Here is a 23,159-nt window from a genome sequence, read left to right as displayed (position 1 = left end):
TCTTGCCTGAGTCTTCTAGGTGGCAACAGCCAGAAGTGGCTTTGGTCTTGACTACTGCATGGGATTCTTTGTGTTAATGTTCTCACAGATTGAAGGTCTGCCCATATGATTTGAAGTACTCACAACCCTTTGAATACGATTTTTGTCTTGTGAACACATTGGAGGACGTACTTTCCCCCTGAATCACATATAATCCTACATCGGTAGGTATGTATGGACGACAATAGACCCATAATGAAGGTCCTTCCTCTTTATTTATTTTATTTTTAGTTGATTTTGATCGTTTCAAGGCATCTTACAGACAATGACAGGCAGACAGACAGACAGACAGACAGACAGACAGACAGACAGACAGACAGACAGACAGACAGACAGACAGACAGACAGACAGACAGACACACAGACACACAGACACACAGACACACAGACACACAGACACACACACACACAGTCAAACAGATAGACAGAGGGACATTTCTGGGGCCTCTTTCAGTGAAAATTACTTGAGCTGTGGTCATCGTACATGTAAGGTCATGGTTTCTGTACTGCCATTTGTAATGGTGCGTATAATACTCATTATGTACTATACATACTAATACTCATCTAATACATGGTGTTGGTTATACAGCCAAACCTCAAACAAACAACACATCACATTGATCACAACAAAGACAATAAAACACAAAGTGTAAAGACAAAGCAGTAAGATAAATGGAATAATAAAATACGGTACAGCAAACACAGTATTTATACCAATAGTATGTGACATAACAGTCACATTGTTCAAGCATTAACACGTTTCGGATTCTATAGTTCCTAACCATAATTCTAAAATCTACAGTCATTGTTCATCTCCTTATTCTACTTTTATTGGATCTACAGGTCTGAGTTTTAACCTCCAGTGGCAATAGCCAGAAGTACCACCATTGTTCCCAGTGTTGGGCTTGATTATTATGGTCTTCTTTGTGATAATGGTCTCATGGTGGATTGAAGGTCAGCTTGTATGATTTGTAGTACTCAAAACCCTTTGAATAGTATTTTTGTTTTGGGTACACATAGGAAGATGAACTTTCCCCCTGGCTTCTCTGTGGAAGCAATAAAGTAATATTCTGTCTTATATTGCTTTCGGTATGCTGAGTCAATAGATGACAAAGACACACAACAAATTATAAATGAACCATATCTACATTGAATGCCCATGCATGCTTTCAATAAAAAAATTACATGTGTTCTCATTGTGACATGTGAATTTACCTTTGGCTGGAGGGAGTGATAGTCTTTATATTTTATATATCTTATTTTGGGCATATATGGGAGTACCTGTTTTCTTCCTCTAGATGTCCCCATTGCCCCTTATAGTTTGAACCACCAAGCGCTTGGCTATAATGATTACTGCGTTTGGAACACAAAAAAGCCACAAATGTTATGATCAAAATTGTGTATCTATCTTTTGAAGGGCGATATGTTGAGTGTTGCTGCGAGTTGTTGATCGAAGCGTGTGAAATGATGGATTCGCATGAATGGGCACCAGTGCTTAGTTAGAGTAGGCCTGACCTACTCAAATGTCACAAATCTCTGATCCTGTATCGATATAGCCTAAAGGCAACACCAAATACTTTGCAGAATCATTTTACTGTTGAAAGGTCTGACATGTTGTCATCTACAGTTCATTAAAGTTTACCTTTTTGTGCGAGGAATATTAACCGCACGACTTTATCATTATTTATGTTGTTAAAGTATTTTGTTTTCATATAGTAGTAGCATTTTCTTTTTCTGAAAGTCATTTAAAGAAAAATCTAATAAAAAGATGAACACATTGCGCATGCCTGGCCAGATGAGGACACGCTGATCCCATTGTTGTAGAGAGGGCGTAGATTCATCTCGCATTTAATTAGTCTGCAATTACAAAATTCAAGTCTCGACCATACTACTATACTATTACTATCCCTACTACTGTGTTTCCACCGTGCACTTTTAGTTTTGTTGACAACACAAAGCCCTTATTTTCATGCGTTTTGCACAAAGCTCCTCCCACCTCGGCGAGGAGCATTGTGGTACACGTGCGCTGAGGATTACCCAATCTAAACAACAACAGGCTGCCATGTGAGCGGCCAAAACGCTTAACGATTGGAACATATTTGACCAATCGCAAAAATTGTGAGAACGATTTACACTCATGGGCGTGGTTCCTTTTATATGATATACTATATGAGAACAAGAAGCGACTGCACATGTTTGTCTTGATTATCCACAACTTTATTGCATGAGTTGGCGCACACACACTGTTCGAGGAATTAATATAAGTTTAATTAATACATAGTATATGTATTGTTGAACGACCTATTCAATTCAAGGGTATGACTCTCGCTGGCCATTGTCTTCACCATTTATGAAACTACCTGTAACTTTAGCAAATATTTTTTTATATTCCGCATGTATACTGCCACAAAAAATAACTGCAGAATATCGCATTTATAAACTGCCTAAATATGCTGAATTTGATATTGTAAACTGTTGCATTCTATGTATGTTCTATTTCCAAAATGCACCGTTTGTTATCTAGAATGCACTTCCCATTTCTGTTTAATCGGCTGATCAATACTATTTGTATAACGTAACAGCATATGTATAAAAACGGTGTTTGCACATGGTTCTTTTTATATTATATACACTTTGCTCTCTCTCGCTCCCTCTCTCCCACTCTCTCCCTATCTCTCTCTCTCCCTCATTTGCATATAGTTGCTAGGGGAAGTGACGTCAGAAGCATATGACAGTTATCGCTGTGGAGCAACATCCTATGTAAAGAATCGGACGATATTTGGAGTATACCTATTCGCCAAATCCGACCCCATCCTGCCTTAAAACAAGGGAAAATGATATTGAAAATATCCAGATCATAAACTTCACATTCGTGGCTTTCCGGAAATATCGATATTGTGATGGTTTAAGGATTTAAACCATTAAAACGGAATGGTGAAAGTTGGACGGCCACAGAAGAGACTGAGACTAGGATCTGGAGAGGAGGGGGAGTGTGAATAAAGGGGTCGGTTGTAACCCAATTCAGTAAGGTGAAACATTTGAAGAGGTAACCGAGCATATAGTTCATTCTTTGCGAGATAACATTAATTTACAAGGGACAAACTAAGCTATAGACGAAAAAAGTCAACATCAAAATGGAGTTGAGAGTAGGAAACCGATACAGACTGGGTAGAAAAATCGGAAGCGGATCCTTCGGAGACATCTATTTGGGTGAGTAAAATTCAACATTAACTCTGTATTTTCCCGGGGGATAGATCGATTGTTTTGATCATTCGCATTGGCACTGGCTCTGCAAATCAGGTTCACATCAATGTTCATACTTGGCTCCTTTTAATGTGGTCGAAAATCAAGCGAAGGAGGTTAGGTCAGGCAAGCTAGTCCCATAGTCCTAGCCTAGTCCTAATCCCGTCCTACCCCAGTCCTAACCTAGTCCTCCTAACCTAGTCCTCGGCTAGTCATCACCCATCTTACCCTAGCCCTCCTAATCGAGTCCCCTCTCCGTTGTATCTCCAGAAAAACACCCATATATTCCCCTCGGATGTATTCGCCTATGGTGCATGTATCATAGGGCAGATATCCCTCCGTGAACGGCCTGTACTCTGTGTGTTGTCACCATGTCTCACAGCCCCTGTTTACAAACGATCAGGGTTTGAGGATATTTTCTTGATCGCTACTAGGTCGTTTCTTCGTTTTGTGGACGAGGCAGGCTATAGTCCCTGCTGGACCAATGCTAAGTAGATGGATTTGAATCTTCTTGGATGCCTAACCCCGTCCAGGCACAGCCAGTCCTACAGTGTTTGCTTGCAGCTCCCTGCCATCTGTCATCTAATTCCGGGGCTGAAGGGCAGCAGAAAACATGAGCGAGCGAGCCAAGCAGATCTATCCTGTTCTCCGGGCAATTCTTGCAGCCAAGTCGTTTTTTATTTTTGATGTTATATTATTTTGGAGCACCTCACTTATGCGAGATTACCGCTGTTAATCCGTTGAATGCGATTAAGATTCGCTCCAACAAATACTGTGCAGCAGACTAGTTTGTCCAGTTTATTGAGTCCTCGCAGTTCAAATTTGAACGTATTCAAATATAGCCCTAATAATGAATGTAGACAACCAGTGTTTACATTCAGTTATCTAGTGTTGTCTGTCTCCTATTTGACCCATTATATTTCCACATTCATCCCATACATGCGATGGAGGCCTAAACGCCATATGCACTATAGCTATCTGTACATGACTGTGTGGTTACATGACTATTTTCTGAAGTGTAACGTTACGTTAAATATAAACGGACTCTTTATAGCTGGCCTGACCCAATGCAAACTAACCAGTGTGTGAATAGAAGGACTGCATTGTTTCCATGAACGACATCACCCCTGTTAATAACTGTCATGTTTGTGTTCTAGTTGTTTGGTTTTTAAAATGTTGACCAAGCAAAATATATCGGTTTTTTTGGGGGAAACCTAGCATTGTTCCCTCTTTGGGTATTTAAGTAGACCAGCTGACAAAACAAACAAAGCAAGCAGACCTGCATTTGGGACAGGACCCTTAAACTGGAAGTGCAGCTGTGTTTCCCTCCCTTATGTAAGGTGACTTATAGAAACTGTGTTTCCAAAGCATTTATGTTTGTCCATGGCGTCTGCTTGGAGTCTGCTGAGCTTTTGTCATTGTAGACACTTGTTTTCGTTACAGGCCAGTAACTCCACCCTCCTGAATCCCTCTGTGTGCAAGTCCAACACGCTCATTTTATTGAGATTCCTGACTGAATTACAGCCTGTGTTTTGTAACTCTGAGACTCAAACGGGCTATCTTCCATCTGTGTTCTCCTGTAAAGTAGACCGCCTATGTTATATATACGTGTTACAACACTCTATAACAACAAAGTGCCTTTATTTAAAGCATAGATATCGTATGAATGTCTGTCGTGCCAACTTATAAACCAACCAAATTAGTACTAAACCAACAGCAATAACAAGTAGACTGGAGCATTGTTATGTGGCTGTTCTTTGTTTCTTGTCCGTAGATTCCACTTGTCTGTCTGTGATCTGTGTTTGTATTAGGAGTATTGACAGCTTGAACCACTTGAACCAGTTCCCCATTTTATTTATTTTTTTGCATTGCAGTTGGGTGTATGAAACCACACGCACGCATATGAGTCTCAGCCTGTTGAGTGATTGCACCCAGGGTGTGGAGAGTCAGGAGGACCCTGATCAGTAAATATTGCCACTGGTTATTTTCCAGCCCTCAAGAGACAGCAGACTTTGTGTTGTGTGGATCTCCTCTCGAAACACACCCAAGTGTAGCTCACAACATGAAATATTCATCCATTTTGATTTAAGGTATACCAGGGCACCAGTATGGACACCACAAATCAAGTAAATATAGATTGACCATGCTGGGTCTTTGGCAGACATGAATACAATGGACAAAAAATACCAATAATGTTAAATACAGGGACAGGAAGTTACTTTATTGGACTATAGAAGGACCTGTGAACAGGGTCCATTGTTGTGAATGTAAGTCAGGGCGGCTGGTCGTGGTCTTTATTAAGGACCATGTGTGCGTGCATTTTTTGATCATAAAAAGTTGATACTTATTGGTGTTTCCTTCTTTTCCATTCGATTTTTTTTATTTCCGTCATAGATTAATTTCCCCACAATGGTTTGTCATGCTATGTTGTCAGTCTGGTTCTACGATTGTTTCCTGAAACTGGCTCATGTAGGCCCATCTGCCTGGAAGCACGTTTAGTGTTTATTAGTCAGGCTCCAGCATTGTTTTGTTGCTGTTGTGCAGGGATATGCCTTGACATGTTCGGCCACGCAACCTTCCATAAGTCATTTGGTTTTTGAGTATCCCTTGGCTGCTCATGATTTTATTTCACAATATATAGGACGCATGTGCCTCTACTTGTCTCGACATGTATGATGCGTATGTATGACATGTATAGTTGCGGTAGCAGCACTAATGATACCATGTGTCCTGTCCTCTGTGTCCGTTCCCAGGCACTGATATTTCTGTGGGTGAGGAGGTTGCCATCAAGCTAGAATGTGTGAAGACCAAGCACCCCCAGCTCCATATCGAGAGCAAGATCTACAAGATGATGCAAGGAGGAGGTGAGCCGCCACGTCACACACTCACTTCTCATACGTCTGTTGCCATCACGAAAAATAACTCTCCTGTATAATGTGCTTCACGATGCATAACTGATCTGTATACCGCAACACCTTGTAAACCATCAACACTGCTGACTATCCTCTTTTTTTAAACGGTGATTCATAGCCTGTGGTATAAATATATATCAATATTTCTAATATAAGTATCAAGTGATTCAGGGCAGAATTACGGCGAGCACAGCGTTACTGACTATTGCTTGATATAGATATCCTAATGAATGGATCTCTGCTTCTGCCCCATTGAACCTTGGATGTAAATGACCCCCCCCCCCACCCTTCCTCTCAATCCACCTGCAGTGGGCATCCCCATAATCAAGTGGTGCGGCGCGGAGGGCGACTACAACGTGATGGTGATGGAGCTGCTGGGGCCCAGTCTGGAGGACCTGTTCAACTTCTGCTCCCGCAAGTTCAGCCTCAAAACGGTCCTGCTGCTGGCGGACCAGATGGTACGGACTCACTCAAATGTCACCTCCCGGTAACTGCCGTCTTGGTCACAGCGCTAGAGGGCCTGAATGTGTTCATATCCTGTATGAACCCCCCAGTGGAGAAAGGAAATCAGCTCGAGGGACACCCCAAGGGAAGGCTCCAATGCCTGGATATGGAGAAGATTGATAGGTGTCGTGTGGGTGTCATAAAATGGCAAATGAATGTTATCAAATTGTCAAAGGGCACAGAGCAGCCATCATAGTATTGACTTGATAATAAATGAGTAATTCATTTAGACTGATAAAGGCAACGCCTCTTCCATCTGTGTATGGTGGTGATGCAGCGAGCGGACTTGTCACGGATGGTATTATTAAATCGCAAGTGGAGCCATTTTTTGGGTGTGGTAGAAATACTGGTTGTTTTATTTGGCTCTGAATGGATCTTGGAACCTTTTTGGCTACAGATTCCGACATTTTTTAGTCTGGTATTTCATTAATAATAGCTTTGTTCTTCCTGGTTATTCCTGTTCAATAATTTCTAATATAGGAGAGAACTGCTTCACCTGTTGTGCAACATTAAGTCTAAGGAAATCAAGTCTCTTAGAATCACAGAAAAGTGGGACCATTTCTTATGTCATTGGTGTGGTTCTGAAAAACAACGTTAATGGTCCAAATTGGCTGTGTTTTTTTGGCATAAAGTTTTTGTTTCAGACCTATTGCTTCACAACACACGTGGGAAGCAACACTATAGCCGAGCATTCCCCCTTATTAGCACTTTCTTCTACCATGAACCTCGTCGCCTTACTCCTCTGCCTCTCTCTGTCGCCACCATAGATCAGCAGGATTGAGTACATCCACTCCAAGAACTTCATCCACCGGGATGTGAAGCCCGACAACTTCCTGATGGGTCTCGGCAAGAAGGGCAACCTGGTCTACATCATCGACTTCGGCCTGGCCAAGAAGTACCGCGACGCCCGCACACACCAGCACATCCCCTACCGCGAGAACAAGAACCTGACCGGCACCGCCCGCTACGCCTCCATCAACACACATCTGGGGATAGGTAGGGTTGCTGTTGGCACTCTCTGGGAAATGACCTTATGCGTGTTGCAATGGAGGTATTTTAATCAAGGGTTAAGTCTTGTTATCCGCTCTGAATTTGCATGCCCCTGTCGTATGCGTAGGATAGGATCATTGTGGATGATATGATGGGAGCTCTGTATAGTTACTTTGTCCCGTCCGCTGCGCCCCTACAGAGCAGTCCCGTCGTGACGACCTGGAGTCCCTGGGCTACGTCCTCATGTACTTCAACCTGGGCTCCCTGCCCTGGCAGGGCCTCAAGGCCGCCACCAAGAGGCAGAAGTACGAGCGCATCAGCGAGAAGAAGATGTCCACGCCCATCGAGATCCTGTGCAAAGGCTACCCCTGTGAGTGCAGTGTGTGGAAGGGCAGTGGTGCTTGGACTGAGCCCGCATACAACGGTGTCTTGCCCTGAAAGAAGACTCTCGCATCAAGATCGCCTATTTGGAACCGGGATTTGGACTCCTAATGGCTTTTGACGATTATTTTATTTTCTTCTTTTAGCCGAGTTTGCCACCTACCTGAACTTCTGTCGCTCCCTGCGTTTCGACGACAAGCCAGACTACTCGTACCTGCGGCAGCTGTTCAGGAACCTGTTCCACCGCCAGGGCTTCTCCTACGACTACGTGTTTGACTGGAACATGCTCAAGTTTGTGAGTATAAATAACCACGCCGTTTGTATTATCCGGGTGCAATTATGATAATGTCTACCCTTCAGAGTTGAGATAGGCTGACATTATAAATGTCTTGCATGCAAATTCACAATGAAGTTTACACAAAGCCGCTTCTGAAAGTATCTCCTCTCAAACCCGTCCTGCCATGTGCCCAGGGAGCTAATCGCGCTGCGGAGGAGGCGGAGCGAGAGCGGCGTGACCGAGAGGACCGGCTGAGGCACGGCAGGACCCCGGGCGCCCGGGGGATCCCCGCTGCTCCCGGGAGGCCCCGGGGTCCACAGGAGGCCGGAGCACCCCCCACGCCCCTCACGCCCACCTCACACACCGGTCAGTGCAGTTACAGACTACTGGGAGGCTCATAGTGTGGGGAAGTAAATTAATATTCTGCAGTTTGTGTGAAGGCTTTTTTGTTATTGCCATTGTCAGGCAATCTTATACAAATGTGTTTGTCTCATTACAGTATGTGCTACGCACAAGTGTGCATCTTTATTTTTTCATTAATTGGCTGGCAATGTTTATAGCTATCCATGTTTCATGATCATAAATCTTTCAACAATTAAATTATGAAACCGGTCCAACCTGTGCTTTTCGCCATAGTCTAGGGCACCGCTCCATACTACCTGCCTTTCTGTCAACGTCTCTGCCAAAGTGCGAATCTAAATTTGCAAACGGCAAAGCCGTGCCCGGAGCTGTTGTTGAAGTCCCTGTTGAAAGGGTGGGGGTGGTGCACACGGATTAGCTATAGATAATGGATTATATATATTTATACATCTTTAAAGGTGATATTGTACTTTTTCGACATTTCCCTTGGCTCCAGACCGTTATATGCCATATGTTTTACTTTAAGCTAGAAAAAAATCAGTATTCGCACCCACCGAGAACCCTTTAATAAGTGCGTGGAACGGCTTGTTTGCGCTCATACTTTACATCCGTAAATGCTTGTGGTGTTCGGTTAGCTGCCATGTCGAGAAGATGCTCCCTGTGTGAAAGCTAATTCCCAAAGAAGGTGGCGTGAAGAATGAGTGGTTGCAAGACCACATCCTCCGCAGTACGGCGCCAGCATTGTGTTCGCTTCATATCACTGAGAGCCGGGCACCGTATGATGTAGGATGTTCGCCTCGGTTAGTCCTTACACACAAGGCACTTCCCACTTTGTTGGCCCAACCTTGGACCCTAAGGATCACACTCTGTAAGTATGCTTTATTAGTATATTTTTTCAAACAAGGTAGCTACTAATGAGTGTTAGTTGAGTTTGTTGTAGCTGAGCGGTACACCCAGTGCAAAAGATACAGAACGTTATTGTGTGTAACATATTGTTTAGTCAGCTGTAACGTTAGTTCTCGGCTAACTTCCTAACTCCAATCATTATGCTGTTATGTTTTGGTTCATCAGCTCTAGTATTATACCTCGGCTATCTTGCTCACTTAACCCAAAACCTATAGGCGATTTCAGAAAAGCCCCCAAAACCTGAAGTTTTTCTAGAAATTCAGCAATTGTGTCAACGCCTACTAAATTACTGATTTCTCAGCCCCTGTAACAGATAGGAACACAATTCAAAAAGTATTTGAGAGCTGACACCTGTGGCTTTCATGGGAAATTTGAGTTTTTATTTACAAATATTTACAATATTTACATACAGGTAGAAAAGTAAATAAAAAAGTAAAAAAATATGTAAAAGTGCAGGAACAGCACAAAACAGTAAAAAAAATAAAGTGAAATAAGTATATAAGAAAGTAATAAAGTATATAATAACAAACATGGGAAGGGGAACAGACTGGGACTAAAACTGTAAACAGTCTGCGTTTTAAATTACATGCACTTGTATGTGATGACTACTGAATAAAAGTATTATGCATAATACAAATACAATTGCATTCCATCCTAAGAAGTAGCGTAATTAAAAGATACAGGCTATAATTTGGGAATGTATAGTAGCCTAGGCCTTATTGTTCTGGAGATCGCAGTTAGGTGTGAAATTCCAAAGAAGCTCTATTCTTTGGAAGAGCCTTGAACATCCTGCATACGGGCCCGTCGTTGTTACGCCACTGGTGACATTCCAGAGAAGCTTATCTGGTTTTACGGGTGCTTTACGCATCTCCGGGACAGTAATACATCTCTTACATATAAACTGTCGTAATTTCTTATTACAGCATCATCACAATCAATAAGTATTACTATTGATAAGTATAAGTGACATTCCAGAGAAGCTTATCTGGTTTTACGCACCCGGGTGCTTTACGCATCTCCGGGACAGTAATACATCTCTTACATATAAACTGTAGTAATTACTTATTACAGCATCATCCCAATCAATAAGTATTACTATTGTCCTTGCCTCCAGCTGGCCGCAAATCTGTCCCGGGACATATTTCTGGCGAATTGCGTCCGAAAGAGATTCTTACTCTGTCGCCAGTAATCTCTTCGCACCGGCAACACAAGCAGCCCCATTCCCATAGCCCCATTCCATACTTCTTCCTCGTCGTCATTCACGAACATGTGCCTTAACCATAATTCCCGGTCAATCGGTTCGTATTCGTCATCAAAGTACTCGGCCTCATCAACATCTTCGAAGCCGAGAAACTCCTCGAAATCGCTACCGTCAGAAAAGTCTTCAGTCTCAAATTCCGCCATACTTGCTTGAAGAAATTTCTGAACTAAACTCACGAGGAACAAGTTGACACCTATATGTGTCTATTTTGATGCATTTCATTGGCCCAGAGGCCGACACTTTGGGCAAAAACCCCCCTTATACAGAAAAACGACGCAAACGCTTTCCCGTCCTTAAAGGTAGAATGAGGCAACAGCGCCCCCGGCTTTAAAGGTAGAACAGCGGCAATGCTTTCCCGGCTTAAATGGGTTAAGTTGTGTTGAGTTGGATAAATTATTATTAGGGGTCCAAGCCAACAGGTTGGATCCCTATTGTTTTTGTAAGGATTTTTAGGGGTCCAAGCCAACAGGTTGGATCCCTATTGTTTTTGTAAGGATTATTCCTATTATTATTAGGGGTCCAAGCCAACAGGTTGGATCCCTATTGTTTTTGTAAGGATTATTATTCCTATACTTGCCCCCCTAAAAGTGATACCACAGCCCAAACCGTAAATGGTGCCGACACGCGAATTGCATGACTAGATCCAGATCTGTTCGGACTAAGCAGACGACAAAATCCAGACCTGCCGGCCACTAGGTGGCGCTATACCAAGGAATACGCGTTTGGGGCTATAACTCCCACACCGAACCTCCCACATTCAAAACTTTATACACACAGATGCACTGGAGTCTGCTGCATCTTTTGGCCTAGGCCACGCCCATTTGCGTCCATGAATATTTTTCGCTAAATCGCGAAAACCGCAAAACTGTTTTTTCCCTACTCCTCCCACATTTCTTGACCAATCGACACCAAACTTTGCATACGACATCTTCCGACACACACGCAAAGAATGCATGGAACACTTTTTTGATCAGACCTTCGACGACGAAACGGTAGCGTTTTGAATATTGGTTTATTAGCTAAATTAGACGTGGAATATCAAAAATCCAAAGAAATCCAAAATTAGACAACGGATCGAGTCCAAATTTGACACACATGTTGGTGCTAACCTTAATGTCGTTCGATAAAAAATTCGGAAAATTTCGCCATTAGGGGGCGCAATAAACGAGGAAATTGTATATCTTCTACAAAAATTTCGCCGCGAAAACGCTACACTGACTTCTCGCTACTCCACAGGTTCAGGGTAGCGTTTTGAACACATGCTTCACGTTTTTCCGGCGAAATGCACATTTCTTGTCGCGTTGTGCCGGCGAAATGCACACTTCTTGGACCCCTGCATAACTGCTTGCAGTTCTAGTTCCTATTATTCTTACCCCCCTAAAAGTGGGACCACAGCCCAAACCGTAAATGGTGCCGACACGCGAATTGCATGACTAGATCCAGATCTGTTCGGACTAAGCAGACGACAAAATCCAGACGCGCCGGTCACTAGGTGGCGCTATACCAAGGAATACGCGTTTGGGGCTATAACTCCCACACCGAACCTCCCACATTCAAAACCTTGTACACACAGATGCACTGGAGTCTGCTGCATCTTTTGGCATAGGCCACGCCCATTTGCGTCTATAATTTTTTTTTCGCAAAATTGCGAAAACCGCAAAACTGTTTTTTCCCTACTCCTCCCACATTTTTGACCAATCAACACCAAACTTTGCACACGACATCTTCAGACGCACACGCAAAGAAATTATCGGACAGTTTTTTGATCCGACCGTCGACGACGAAACGGTAGCGTTTTGAATATTGGTATATTAGCTAAATTAGACGTGGAAAATCAAAAATCCAGAAAAATCCAAAGGTAGACATCGGAACGAGTCCAAATTTTACAGACATGTTGGTGCTAACCTTAATGTCGTTCAATAAAATTTTCGGAATATTTCGCCATTAGGGGGCGCAATAAACGAGGAAATTGTATATCTTCTTATTGGCCAAAGGAATGTTCTTCAAACTCAAAGGAAACCATCAAGGGGCAAACCCGAGTCTATATAAAAAATATGGCCAAGAATTATTAATGTGGGCGGGAGTTATTTGGCAAAGGAAAATTGTCTTTGGAAAATTTCGCCACAAGGGGTCGCAAATAAACGACGAAATAATATATCTCCTAACTTGCCAATGGAATGTTCTGAAAACGCGTTTTGGGCTATAACTCCCACACCGAAGCTCCCACAGTCAAAACCTTTCTATCCACAGATTCACTGGAGTCAGCTGCATCTTTTGGCACACGCTGTTTCTCAATTTTTGAACACATGCTTCGCGTTGTGCCGGCGAAATGCACACTTCTTGGACCCCTGCATAACTGCTTGCAGTTCTAGTTAGGGGTCCAAGCCAACAGGTTGGATCCCTATTGTTTTTGTAAGGATTATTATTCCTATACTTGCCCCCCTAAAAGTGATACCACAGCCCAAACCGTAAATGGTGCCGACACGCGAATTGCATGACTAGATCCAGATCTGTTCGGACTAAGCAGACGACAAAATCCAGACCTGCCGGCCACTAGGTGGCGCTATACCAAGGAATACGCGTTTGGGGCTATAACTCCCACACCGAACCTCCCACATTCAAAACTTTATACACACAGATGCACTGGAGTCTGCTGCATCTTTTGGCCTAGGCCACGCCCATTTGCGTCCATGAATATTTTTCGCTAAATCGCGAAAACCGCAAAACTGTTTTTTCCCTACTCCTCCCACATTTCTTGACCAATCGACACCAAACTTTGCATACGACATCTTCCGACGCACACGCAAAGAATGCATGGAACACTTTTTTGATCAGACCTTCGACGACGAAACGGTAGCGTTTTGAATATTGGTTTATTAGCTAAATTAGACGTGGAATATCAAAAATCCAAAGAAATCCAAAATTAGACATCGGATCGAGTCCAAATTTGACACACATGTTGGTGCTAACCTTAATGTCGTTCGATAAAAAAATCGGAAAATTTCGCCATTAGGGGGCGCAATAAACGAGGAAATTGTATATCTTCTACAAAATTTCGCCGCGAAAACGCTTCACTGACTTCTCGCTACTCCTACCACAGTCAAATCCTTTGTATCCACAGGTTCAGGGTAGCGTTTTCAACACATGCTTCGCTTTGTGCCGGCGAAACGCACATTTCTTGTCGCGTTGTGCCGGCGAAATGCACACTTCTTGGACCCCTGCATAACTGCTTGCAGTTCTAGTTATTAGGGGTCCAAGCCAACAGGTTGGATCCCTATTGTTTTTGTAAGGATTTTTCTTCCTATTATTATTATTTTTATACTTACCCCCCTAAAAGTGGTACCACAGCCCAAACCGTAAATGGTGCACACACGCCAATTACATGACTAGATCCAGATCTCTTCGGACTACGCAGACGACAAAATCCAGACATGCCGGCCACTAGGTGGCGCTATACCAAGGAATACGCGTTTGGGGCTATAACTCCCACACCGAACCTCCCACAGTCCAAAAACTTAAACACACAGATGCACTGGAGTTTGCTGCATCTTTTGGTCTAGGCCACGCCCATTTGCGTCCATGAATATTTTTCGCTAAATCGCGAAAACCGCAAAACTGTTTTTTCGCTACTCCTCGCACATTTCTTGACCAATCAACACCAAACTTTGCACACGGCATCTTCAGACGCACACGCAAAGAAATCATATACAGTTTTTTGATCCGACCTTCGACGACGAAACGGTAGAGTTTTGAATATTCTTTTATTAGCTAAATTAGACGTGGAAAATTTAAAAACCAAAAAATTCCAAAATTAGACATCGGATCGAGTCCAAATTTTAGATACATGTTGGTGCTAACCTTAATGTCGTTCGATAAAAATTTCGGACAATTTCGCTGTTAGGGGGCGCAATAAACGAGGAAATTGTATATCTTCTACAAAATTTTGCCGCGAAAACGCCACACTGACTCCTCGCTACTCCTACCACAGTCAAAACCTTTATATCCACAGGTTGTTCACGGTAGCGTTTTGAACACATGCTTCGCGTTGTGCCGGCGAAATGCACATTTCTTGTCGCGTTGTGCCGGCGAAATGCACACTTCTTGGACCCCTGCATAACTGCTTGCAGTTCTAGTTATTATTCCCCCCTAGAAGTTATTCTTACCCCCCTAAAAGTGGGACCACAGCCCAAACCGTAAATGGTGCCGACACGCGAATTGCATGACTAGATCCAGATCTGTTCGGACTAAGCAGACGACAAAATCCAGACGCGCCGGTCACTAGGTGGCGCTATACCAAGGAATACGCGTTTGGGGCTATAACTCCCACACCGAACCTCCCACAGTCAAAAACTTGTACCCACATATTCACTGGAGTCTGCTGCATCTTTTGGCCTAGGCCACGCCCATTTGCGTCTATGAATATTTTTCGCTAAATCGCGAAAACCGCAAAACTGTATTTTCGCTACTCCTCCCACAATTCTCGACCAATCAACACCAAACTTTGCACACAGCATCTTCAGACGCACACGCAAAGGAATCATCAACAGTTTTTTGATCCGACCTTCGACAACGAAACGGTAGCATTTTGAATATTTGTTTATTAGCTAAATTAGACGTGGAAAATCAAAAATACAAAAAAATACAAAAGTAGACATCGGATCGAGTCCTAATTCTACACACATGTCGGTGCTACCCTTAATGGAGTTCAATAAAGAATTCGGAATATTTCGCAATTAGGGGGCGCAATAAACAAGGAAATTGTATATCTTCTAATTGGCCAAAAGAATGTTCTTCAAACTATAAGGGAACCATCAAGGGGCAAACCCGAGTCTATATAAAAAATATGGCCAAGAATTATTAATGTGGGCGGGAGTTTTTGGCAAAGGAAGATTGTCTTTGGAAAATTTCGCCACAAGGGGGCGCAAATAAACGACGAAATAATATATCTCCTAACTGGCCAATGGAATGTTCTGAAAACACGTTTTGGGCTATAACTCCCACACCGAAGCTCCCACAGTCAAAAACGTTATATGCACAGATTCACTGGAGTCAGCTGCATCTTTTGGCATACGCCGTTCCTCAAATTCCAACACATGCTTCGCGTTGTGCCGGCGAAATGCCCACTTCTTGGACCCCTGCATAACTGCTTGCAGTTCTAGTTATTATTATTCCAGCACTAAAAGTGTGCCCACAGCCCAAACCGTAAATGGTGCCGACACGCCAATTGCATGACTAGATCCAGGTCCGTGAGGTGACGGCAGACGACAAAATCCAGACATGCCGGCCACTAGGTGGCGCTATACCAAGGAATACGCGTTTGGGGCTATAACTCCCACACCGAACCTCCCACAGTCCAAAAACTTGTACACACAGATGCACTGGAGTCTGCTGCATCTTTTGGCCTAGGCCACGCCCATTTGCGTCTATGAATATTTTTCGCTAAATCGCGAAAACCGCAAAACAGTTTTTTCCCTACTCCTCCCACATTTCTTGACCAATCGACACCAAACTTTGCACACGGCATCTGCAGACACACACGCAAAGAAATCATCAACAGTTTTTTGATCCGACCTTCGACGACGAAACGGTAGAGTTTTGAATATTGGTTTATTAGCTAAATTAGACGTGGAAAATTAAAAATCCAAAAAAATCCAAAATTAGACATCGGATCGAGTCCAAATTCTACACACATGTTGGTGCTAACCTTAATGACGTTCGAAAAAAATTCCGGAAAATTCCGCCATTAGGGGGCGCAATAAACGAGGAAATTGTATATCTTCTACAAAATTTCGCCGCGAAAGCGCTACACTGACTTCTCGCTACTCCTACCACAGTCAAATCCTTTGTATCCACAGGTTCAGGGTAGCGTTTTGAACACATGCTTCGCGTTGTGCCGGCGAAATGCACATTTCTTGTCGCGTTGTGCCGGCGAAATGCACACTTCTTGGACCCCTGCATAACTGCTTGCAGTTCTAGTTTTTATTATTATTCCCCCCTAGAAGTGGGTCCACAGCCCAAACCGTAAATGGTGCCGACACGCCAATTGCATGACTAGATCCAGGTCCCTGAGTTCTAGGCAGACGACAAAATCCAGACACGCCGGCCACTAGGTGGCGCTATACCAAGGAATACGCGTTTGGGGCTATAACTCCCACACCGAACCTCCCACAGTCAAAAACTTGTACCCACATATTCACTGGAGTCTGCTGCATCTTTTGGCATAGGCCACGCCCATTTGCGTCTATGAATATTTTTCGCAAAATCGCAAAAACCGCAAAACAGTTTTTTCCCTACTCCTCCCACATTTTTTGACCAATCAACACCAAACTTTGCACACGACATCTTCTGACGCACACGCAAAGAAATTATCGGACAGTTTTTTGATCCGACCGTCGACGACGAAACGGTAGCGTTTTGAATATTGGTATATTAGCTAAATTAGACGTGGAAAATCAAAAATCCAGAAAAATCCAAAAGTAGACATCGGAACGAGTCCAAATTTTACATACATGTTGGTGCTAACCTTAATGTCGTTCAATAAAATTTTCGGAATATTTCGCCATTAGGGGGCGCAATAAACGAGGAAATTGTATATCTTCTTATTGGCCAAAGGAATGTTCTTCAAACTCAAAGGAAACCATCAAGGGGCAAACCTGAGTCTATATAAAAAATATGGCCAAGAATTATTAATGTGGGCGGGAGTTATTTGGCAAAGGAAAATTGTCTTTGGAAAATTTCGCCACAAGGGGTCGCAAATAAACGACGAAATAATATATCTCCTGACTGGGCAATGGAATGTTCTGAAAACGCGTTTTGGGCTATAACTCCCACACCGAAGCTCCCACAGTCAAAACCTTTATATCCACAGATTCACTGGAGTCAGCTGCATCTTTTGGCACACGCTGTTTCTCAATTTTTGAACACATGCTTCGCGTTGTGCCGGCGAAATGCACACTTCTTGGACCCCTGCATAACTGCTTGCAGTTCTAGTTAATGTTGTATTGTTACCGTATGTTATTAAGGCCTTGTACATCGTCATGGCATATATTCAATACGAGATAATTACCAATCAATGACTAAATAACATTCAAACGTCACAATAACTTTCCTATGCTTCAAATGGATCATTGACTTTTGACCTTCTATAATTGTAGGTTTTACCTGGTGATCATTATCCTAAAATGAAAGGGAGGACTGCAAGCTTCAACATCTGCAGGACAAGCTGTCTTCAAGGTCGTGTTAAGTCCTGGAAGGGGAAAGGCACCTCAAATAGTATATGGATCACAACACGCGATGGGATGACCTCCCTGATCACTGTCCCAATAAGAAAAAGCTGACAACACCAGAGGATAAATTGAAAAACGTGTTTGCTGTGTATATACAGGGATGCTTCTGTGAAGTGTTTGAAACATTATCAAAATTGAAACGCATTACATTTTTATATTAGAGTGGTATCTCTTAACATGTAATAAAAACATTCTCTGCCTCTGTCCCATTCTTCAAAGGTTCACAGTCCACTCTAAGGATCTTTTTTATGTTATGCATGCATGTTGGCTGAGCTGGAAGCTGCGTCATTCGTCTTATAACCTAATGACAGACAATAAGTGCTGAACAACAAATAGTGTTTTGTAATAAAGCAAATAACTCTTGAGGCGTCATCATTGCATAGGGCATATTATTGATCCAGGACGCAAAATGTATTTCAAATACAATGGGTGTTGGAATAGTTCATATAAAACAGATTGATGCAGGAGCGAGCACCAAACGAGCAACTTGTTAGACTTGTGTATAGCTTTGAAGCTGCAACAAGAAAGTAATGTATAATTGATCTAATGTATAGTTATAATAGATATATTCGGGTCATTTAACGAACACAATGTTACCTTGTTGTACACAAATTAGTTAGATCGTGAGATGGCCACATCAAAACTACTGACCACTGAAGCGTCCTGTTCACAAGGGTTTTTTTCGGACCGACTTTATTTGGACAAATGTTAACCAATTCTTGGGCGCTCTGAATATGCCGATAAGCGTTTGACCAATCGTGACAGAGTTGGCGTGCTGACCAATCAGAGCTGACTGGGCTACTCGGGAGGGGGGCATGAAGTGACCATATTGCTAGAGCCGGTGCTGTGTATAAAGGTGTATGAGAGTATACAGTCTGTACAGGTGTCTGACGGTTCACCCCCTCTCCTCTCCACAGCGAACACATCCCCGCGCCAGGTGTCCGGCATGGAACGCGAGAGGAAGGTCAGCATGAGGCTCCACCGCGGGGCGCCCGTCAATGTGTCCTCTTCCGACCTGACGGGGCGGCAGGACGCCTCCCGCATGTCCACCTCACAGGTACGCGTGTCCCCTCGCTCGGCCCCGCTCCCGGGCCCCTTCGCTCGGCCCCCCGGCCCCCGACTCGGAAACACCCAGCCGCACACAAATGATCACCCACCGTGGCTTTGTCAGTGTTCAGCCTCAGCTCAGTTGCTTTTACAACATGCAAATGTCCCATGCCATGTATTTGGTTATTTCCCTTTATCAGTTGGTCCCAAAGGGCTTTCACAGGCCTCTGCAGGTTTAATGCAGAGTTTGACTGCGTAGGAAAGGAAGGAGGATTGCCCCAACATGATTAAAAGACACTAAAGCAGCACAAGCAGGAATGGGAAGCCATCTGCTTATTAGGTCATCAAACTCAGTGGAGATGTCAGAAGCCCTAGCTCCTAAGGCGCCTTTTTTTTTTTTTATCCACTCATTGTCCGTCGAAAGGACCTTATTTTAAGGAGAAGCCCTGTATGTGTTGAAAAAGGTTCATCAGGCAGGTGAACGGACCGAAAAACATTAAAGACGCATCGCAGATAGTCCTCACCGGTCGTGTCTGGTCGGATTAACTCTGGGTTCTGACTTGACATATACAGCCTTCTCTCTCCCCCTCCCCCCCCCCCCCCAACCTCAGAATAGCATTCCCTACGAGCACCATGCCAAGTAGACGCTCACCAAGTCCTTGTGTGACGGCAGCCGCGCTGGGTGAGTCCCATACCTGAAGCACTGCTCAAACACTCCTCTCCTGCACACGTCCCCCGGGACTGTCCAGGCCTTCAGAGTGTTCTTCAGGTTGCAAAGGCTTCACTCCTGATCCTCCGAACGGGTTTGAAGCCACAGCCGGAAGGCCCTTTTTGCAGCGTTTCATCTACAAAATGAATTTACCTTGTGTCTGGGACTGTCAGTTCCAGCTTCTTGGTAAAAGCTGTAAGAGACTTCCGGTTTTTAGTGTTGCAACCTGGGTTCAGAGTGTTCTGCAGGTCAGGCAGCCTGACTTCCCATTTCCTGTTAGACTTGGGTGTGTTTGGCAGCAGCCGATGTCATAGGATCTCGTATTGCAATTGCAAAAGTTTTGACGACGATGTGTCATTGTGCAACGTCTGCACAATGTTAAAATCGACAAGCCATCAGTGACGTCGGGCAGTGAGTCCCCAAGCCCTAGTCTTTTGCCCCTTGACGCAACTTTTGATAAATATGTTGGACACGTAAAGAGGCAACACAGTTGCCAAGACAACAGTCGATGGGCGTCAGTTATACAGTAAGACGGCAGAGGAGCAGTCTGTTTCGCCATACGTCGTTTAACATTTTAAAAGTCGAGCCAATCAGAAATCAAAGAGCCCATATTTACCGTTGATTGTATGACATCATCTTTGCGCCCATCAAATCCATTTCCATTGATCCAGACGGGAGGTTGTTCTCAGGTGTGAGGCAATCCCGTCAGAAGGTGAGCGACCAGTGTATCAAAGCCCTAGCCCTGACCCTCTCCCTTCCCCACATGTGGACCCCGCGCCCTCTCTTGATCCATGCTCTGGCTTGTTGCTTGTGCTGTTGATTTGATGCCTGCTCAAAGCTTAGCGGCAATGCTTCACAGCATACCAACAGCATTCACGGCAAGCCTTGCATTTTTATGCCGTCGTTGTGCTGATGAGGTGTCGATACAACATTCCCTGCCTTGGCTTTAACGTCGATGTGTTCACGCAGAACATGTCCTGCCTTGGCTTGTATCCAAACCGTTGTGTGTGCATGATGAGGGACACTGCAACCCCACAGCATGGCACTCGACCATATGTTTAGGATTGTGTGGAATATTATAAACCCGTGTGTAACTCCAAATCAAATAAGTGTGTGACTTTCCCCATCTTATGTCTTACCAACCTATTGATATATTATCCATTTTCCTGTTTGTTCTTTCCATTTAAAGGGGGCCTACTGTAGAAATAAATCCTTTCCTGCTCTTACACACTCTGGTCTATTTGGTTGATATTCCAGATGGTCACTGGGTAACCTGAAACCCTGGGTGTGTCTCCAGTCCTACCATAGAGCCGGCTCAGAGTAGATGGGGCTGATTTGATATGAGCCAGTACTGGTTCTCCTCAAAACCATTTCCTGGTCTACAAAATGATCCAGGAACACTAACGACGGTGTTTTATGATGCACGGCCAAGCGATTCCAAGATGTCTAGGAGGAAGGCGAAACGTCTGCGGTGCAATTCCCAAATGAGATATAAAAAGGAAATCTCTGAACAATCTCCTGAAAGACCAATCAACGGGGAGGGAGGTGGGAAGGTCTACCACATTCAGAGCTGGATAGTACACTACAGATCATGTTTTATTACATGTTTCAGAATCATAGTTTGGCAGGCGTTAATAATTCAGGGCTACAATATTGCCCTACAAAGAGTAATTGCGCAATTGGGAACACTGAGAAAAAGGGCTTTAGAGGGTTTCAACTGGCCAGCCTTGGCTGGTTATAAGGCATATTGCAATAATACAACACAAAGCCAAATTTAAGTCTGAAACTTTATCACAAGATCAAAACACGCGTGCTATTCAAGTTTAGTTGTAAACAAATTTTGCCAAAACAGTAGTTAGCCTTTGGACAGCGGAAGAGGCCCCCTTTAATTAGAATGATGGACTAAACGGCCAATAGCTTCACTGTTGCTCCCATTCACGGTGTTGTCTGTTTCCTCTGCAGATGGTGGCCGGTGTGACTCCTGGTGGCCTCCACTCTTTAGCTCCGCGATGAGCCCCCCACACACCCCCACCCCCCCACCCGCTCTGCAAGCGGACCACACCCTGCTCATGTAGCAGCAATCAGACGACACACAAATATACTGCTACTGCTAACTCCAGCTCTCATTTGAAGCCAGCTGCTGACTCGGCACAATGTCTGTCTATGATCTATTTCTTGGCCTCGTGTTCCCCCCCTCCACCCCACCACCCCTGCTTTTCAGATATTCCTGCCTCCTCTTTGAATAGATCACAGCCTGCCGTCTCCACCCCCCCCTCACTGTCGGGGGTCTTGGTTGCCAGACCTAGAGCGGCAAACATTTTGATAAAATATATTGAGGACGTAAAGGACTGCTCTCATGTGTCCACTTTTACTATCGGGGGAACCTTTGCAGAACCCTCCATGTCGGTGGTTCCCTTCCGCCTCCAGTTGGGCTTAAGAACCGGTCTGGCCAACCTGTAGTACACACACACACACACACAACACAATCACAAAACTGTTCTCCACCATTATGTGTCCTGACACACACATTTCGTGTACCACCGTTCACGGAATGCGTGTGTTCGGTTCTGTTCCTACTGCTACTGAACATGAAATAACCCGATGCATAACACGCTTTTACTTTTTTACTTGGCAGTAACTTAAATCGAGTGGAAGCAGCAGCTTCTCTTTCCTGTGGGTAGATTTTTTGAGATGTGATGCTTTTATTTTGAAGGTGTGTGTATTTTATTCCCTCACATTAACGACTAGCCAGGGCGCTTTTCAGTTTCTGTTGGGTTTCATTTTGCAGCCGCTGGTGCAATACTTTTTCGATAGCTACGTCCTTTATAGGAGAGAAAACAAATCCTGCTTTGCATGTTTAGAACCCTGCCCCTTCGTTTCGCCAGCGGTCAAGGGCAGGGGTAAAGCTAACCGGTCTGCTCATAGTCCTGACGTACCAAGTCTTCTTATTGGTACCCTGGGTCCAGGTAGATATAAGTGTATCAACCGTTAAGTTTTCTGGAATCTCACGGTCAGTGATGTCACCAGCCTTCCCCCCCCCCCTTCCCCCTCCCTCCCCTCCCTCGGTTCAACCATCGAATGAGTTCCCCCCCCCACTCCCAGTGTCCGGTCGAGGAGAAGTGCACTTTACAAAGGAGACCGGGGGGGCCCGTTTAAGACACTTGCATTTGATGTCTGCTCACTGTTGTACAGATCTACGTTTTCATTCCCTCGTTTGTATGATTTTTAAGCTGTGAAATATCTG

The 23,159-nt window shown here is 44.1% G+C and overlaps 1 protein-coding gene across 3 annotated transcripts; it reads left to right on the top strand.

Moving 5' to 3' along the window:
* The first annotated feature begins 2,757 nt into the window (after positions 1-2,757).
* On the top strand, positions 2,758-22,300 carry csnk1db (casein kinase 1, delta b). Of its 3 annotated transcripts, XM_056577648.1 has the most exons (10): positions 2,758-3,249; positions 6,036-6,146; positions 6,504-6,652; positions 7,466-7,694; positions 7,888-8,058; positions 8,216-8,364; positions 8,541-8,712; positions 19,077-19,216; positions 19,818-19,888; positions 21,878-21,895. In XM_056577648.1, the coding sequence occupies exons 1-9, from the start codon at positions 3,174-3,176 to the stop codon at positions 19,848-19,850; spliced, it is 1,230 nt and encodes a 409-aa protein (XP_056433623.1). In that variant the 5' UTR covers positions 2,758-3,173; the 3' UTR covers positions 19,851-19,888; positions 21,878-21,895. The 3 variants fall into 3 exon arrangements, with proteins under 3 accessions (XP_056433623.1, XP_056433621.1, XP_056433622.1); XM_056577646.1 differs by lacking the exon at positions 19,818-19,888 and having other exon boundaries at positions 21,878-22,300; XM_056577647.1 differs by lacking the exon at positions 21,878-21,895 and having other exon boundaries at positions 19,823-19,888.
* Positions 22,301-23,159: the final 859 nt, after the last annotated feature.

Source organism: Gadus chalcogrammus, chromosome 18 (assembly GCF_026213295.1).
Source record: "Gadus chalcogrammus isolate NIFS_2021 chromosome 18, NIFS_Gcha_1.0, whole genome shotgun sequence".
Classification (NCBI taxonomy): domain Eukaryota; kingdom Metazoa; phylum Chordata; class Actinopteri; order Gadiformes; family Gadidae; genus Gadus; species Gadus chalcogrammus.
The sequence above is the reverse complement of the archived record's forward strand: the minus strand, read 5'-3'. Positions and strand labels throughout refer to the sequence as shown.

Coding starts and splice junctions, on each gene's coding strand:
- csnk1db (XM_056577646.1), top strand. CDS start 3,174: ATGGAGTTGAGAGTAGGAAACCGATACAGACTGGGTAGAAAAATCGGA. Junction 7,695..7,887: donor CAACACACATCTGGGGATAG/GTAGGGTTGCTG, acceptor GCGCCCCTACAG/AGCAGTCCCGTCGTGACGAC. Junction 8,059..8,215: donor CCTGTGCAAAGGCTACCCCT/GTGAGTGCAGTG, acceptor TTCTTCTTTTAG/CCGAGTTTGCCACCTACCTG.